Source organism: Danio rerio, chromosome 17 (assembly GCF_049306965.1).
Source record: "Danio rerio strain Tuebingen ecotype United States chromosome 17, GRCz12tu, whole genome shotgun sequence".
NCBI classification, from domain to species: Eukaryota; Metazoa; Chordata; class Actinopteri; order Cypriniformes; family Danionidae; genus Danio; species Danio rerio.
The window spans coordinates 1,402,155-1,405,000 of NC_133192.1; the positions used below are offsets into that span (position 1 = coordinate 1,402,155).

Here is a 2,846-nt window from a genome sequence, read left to right on the forward strand (position 1 = left end):
ACACCAACTGACCCAGCCCAGCAACCTTCTTGCTGTGAGGTAAACACCACTGAGCCAACATGTCGCTCAAAATATGAACTTAATATAATATATTTACATTTTTTTGTATTTATTGTACATAGCACATTTAATTAATGTTTTTTATGTATTTATTTTAATTAAAGACAATTTAATTTAATTATTTACACTTATTTTATTATTTTAACTTATATTATTGTTATTTAAGCAACAACAACACTAAAACACAGACACACCAAGTACATTCAGAGTCCCTTTAAGGTAATTTAAGTGTATGCTATAGTCTTTGGCACAGTTAAATCTACAATACACTCATAATAAACAAACAATGCACAGAACTGACATCAACTTTCAGCAAACTATTAAATCCCCGCAGTGTGCGAGCGGAACAGCTGCGCCTCTCAGCGGCGTGATCAGGCACTGCCGCAACATTACAGGTCATCATCGCGCGACAGGTGATGACGCGGCCGCGCGACAGACAGGCAGCTGTGCTGATTCCTGCACATGAGGAGCAGTTTAGTGGCTGTTTGTGGACTCGGAGATGAAGAAATGACGAAGAAAGATGAATGAAGGATGAGTGATTACTCTCTTCAGCAGGAGAACGAGCTGGAGGCGCTGGCGTCCATATACGGAGACGATTTCACAGACATCCGAGCACAGGATCCCTGGAAGGTCTTTATTATTATTGTTTATTATTGTTCCTGTGTGTGTGTGTGTGTGTGTGTGTGTGTGTGTGTGTGTGTTTTACTATGATTGAGCTGTTATCAGTCTGTGTTCAGCTGCTGTTCACTCGCTGCCATCATTCACTGGTTGGTCTAGAGTGTGGGCGTGGCGTATGATAATTCGACCATGTTTTGACGTGTCATGTGCTGATGGTGTGTGTATGTGCGTTTCTGTGTTTTTGTTTGCCTGTGTGTATGTTGTGTTCGTGTCTCTTTTTGTCTGTGTGTGTGTTGCTGTCTGTGTTTGTCATCTCCGTGTTTTTGTCCATCATTTGTGTGTTTTTATGTTTTGTTTCTGTGTGTGTGTGTGTGTGTGTGTGTGTGTGTGTGTGTCTGTCATTCTATTTATAATGTATTGTGTGTGTGTGTGTGTGTGTGTGTCATTCTGTGTATAATGTATTGTGTGTGTGTGTGTGTGTGTGTGTCTGTCATTCTATTTATAATGTATTGTGTGTGTGTGTGTGTGTGTGTCATTCTGTGTATAATGTATTGTGTGTGTGTGTGTGTGTGTGTGTGTCATTCTGTGTATAATGTATTGTGTGTGTGTGTGTGTCATTCTGTGTATAATGTATTGTGTGTGTGTGTGTGTCTGTCATTCTATTTATAATGTATTGTGTGTGTGTGTGTGTGTGTGTGTCATTCTGTGTATAATGTATTGTGTGTGTGTGTCATTCTGTGTATAATGTATTGTGTGTGTGTGTGTGTGTGTGTGTCTGTCATTCTATTTATAATGTATTGTGTGTGTGTGTGTGTGTCATTCTGTGTATAATGTATTGTGTGTGTGTGTCATTCTGTGTATAATGTATTGTGTGTGTGTGTGTGTGTGTGTGTGTCTGTCATTCTATTTATAATGTATTGTGTGTGTGTGTGTGTCATTCTGTGTATAATGTATTGTGTGTGTGTGTCATTCTGTGTATAATGTATTGTGTGTGTGTCATTCTGTTTATAATGTATTGTGTGTGTGTGTGTCATTCTGTGTATAATGTATTGGGTGTGTGTGTCATTCTGTGTATAATGTATTGTGTGTGTGTGTCATTCTGTGTATAATGTATTGGGTGTGTGTGTGTGTCATTCTGTGTATAATGTATTGGGTGTGTGTGTGTGTCATTCTGTGTATAATGTATTGTGTGTGTGTGTCATTCTGTGTATAATGTATTGGGTGTGTGTGTGTGTCATTCTGTGTATAATGTATTGTGTGTGTGTGTCATTCTGTGTATAATGTATTGGGTGTGTGTCATTCTGTTTATAATGTATTGGGTGTGTGTGTGTGTCATTCTGTGTATAATGTATTGTGTGTGTGTGTCATTCTGTGTATAATGTATTGTGTGTGTGTCATTCTGTTTATAATGTATTGTGTGTGTGTGTGTGTCATTCTGTGTATAATGTATTGGGTGTGTGTGTGTGTCATTCTGTGTATAATGTATTGGGTGTGTGTGTGTGTCATTCTGTGTATAATGTATTGTGTGTGTGTGTGTCATTCTGTGTATAATGTATTGTGTGTGTGTGTCATTCTGTGTATAATGTATTGTGTGTGTGTCATTCTGTTTATAATGTATTGTGTGTGTGTGTGTGTCATTCTGTGTATAATGTATTGGGTGTGTGTGTGTGTCATTCTGTGTATAATGTATTGGGTGTGTGTGTGTGTCATTCTGTGTATAATGTATTGTGTGTGTGTGTGTCATTCTGTGTATAATGTATTGGGTGTGTGTGTGTGTCATTCTGTGTATAATGTATTGGGTGTGTGTGTGTGTCATTCTGTGTATAATGTATTGTGTGTGTGTCATTCTGTTTATAATGTATTGTGTGTGTGTGTGTCATTCTGTGTATAATGTATTGGGTGTGTGTGTGTGTCATTCTGTGTATAATGTATTGTGTGTGTGTGTCATTCTGTTTATAATGTATTGTGTGTGTGTGTGTGTGTGTGTCATTCTGTGTATAATGTATTGTGTGTGTGTGTGTGTGTGTGTCATTCTGTGTATAATGTATTGTGTGTGTGTGTGTCATTCTGTTTATAATGTATTGTGTGTGTGTGTGTGTGTGTGTGTCATTCTGTCATTCTGTGTATAATGTATTGTGTGTGTGTGTGTGTGTAATTCTGTGTATAAT

General features: G+C 37.8%; 1 protein-coding gene across 4 annotated transcripts in view; it reads left to right on the forward strand.

The window, feature by feature from the left end:
- Positions 1–478: 478 nt before the first annotated feature.
- The window catches only part of eif2ak4 (eukaryotic translation initiation factor 2 alpha kinase 4), a 113,202-nt gene continuing 110,834 nt past the window's right edge, over positions 479–2,846 (forward strand). For all 4 annotated transcript variants that reach the window (XM_073927947.1, XM_073927948.1, XM_073927945.1 and 1 more), the window contains exon 1: positions 479–690. Coding sequence is in view for 2 of the 4 variants with exons in the window: in XM_073927945.1 (XP_073784046.1) it covers positions 592–690 (99 nt within the window). In the remaining 2 variants the exon portion in view is untranslated. The remainder of the gene's footprint in view (positions 691–2,846) is intronic.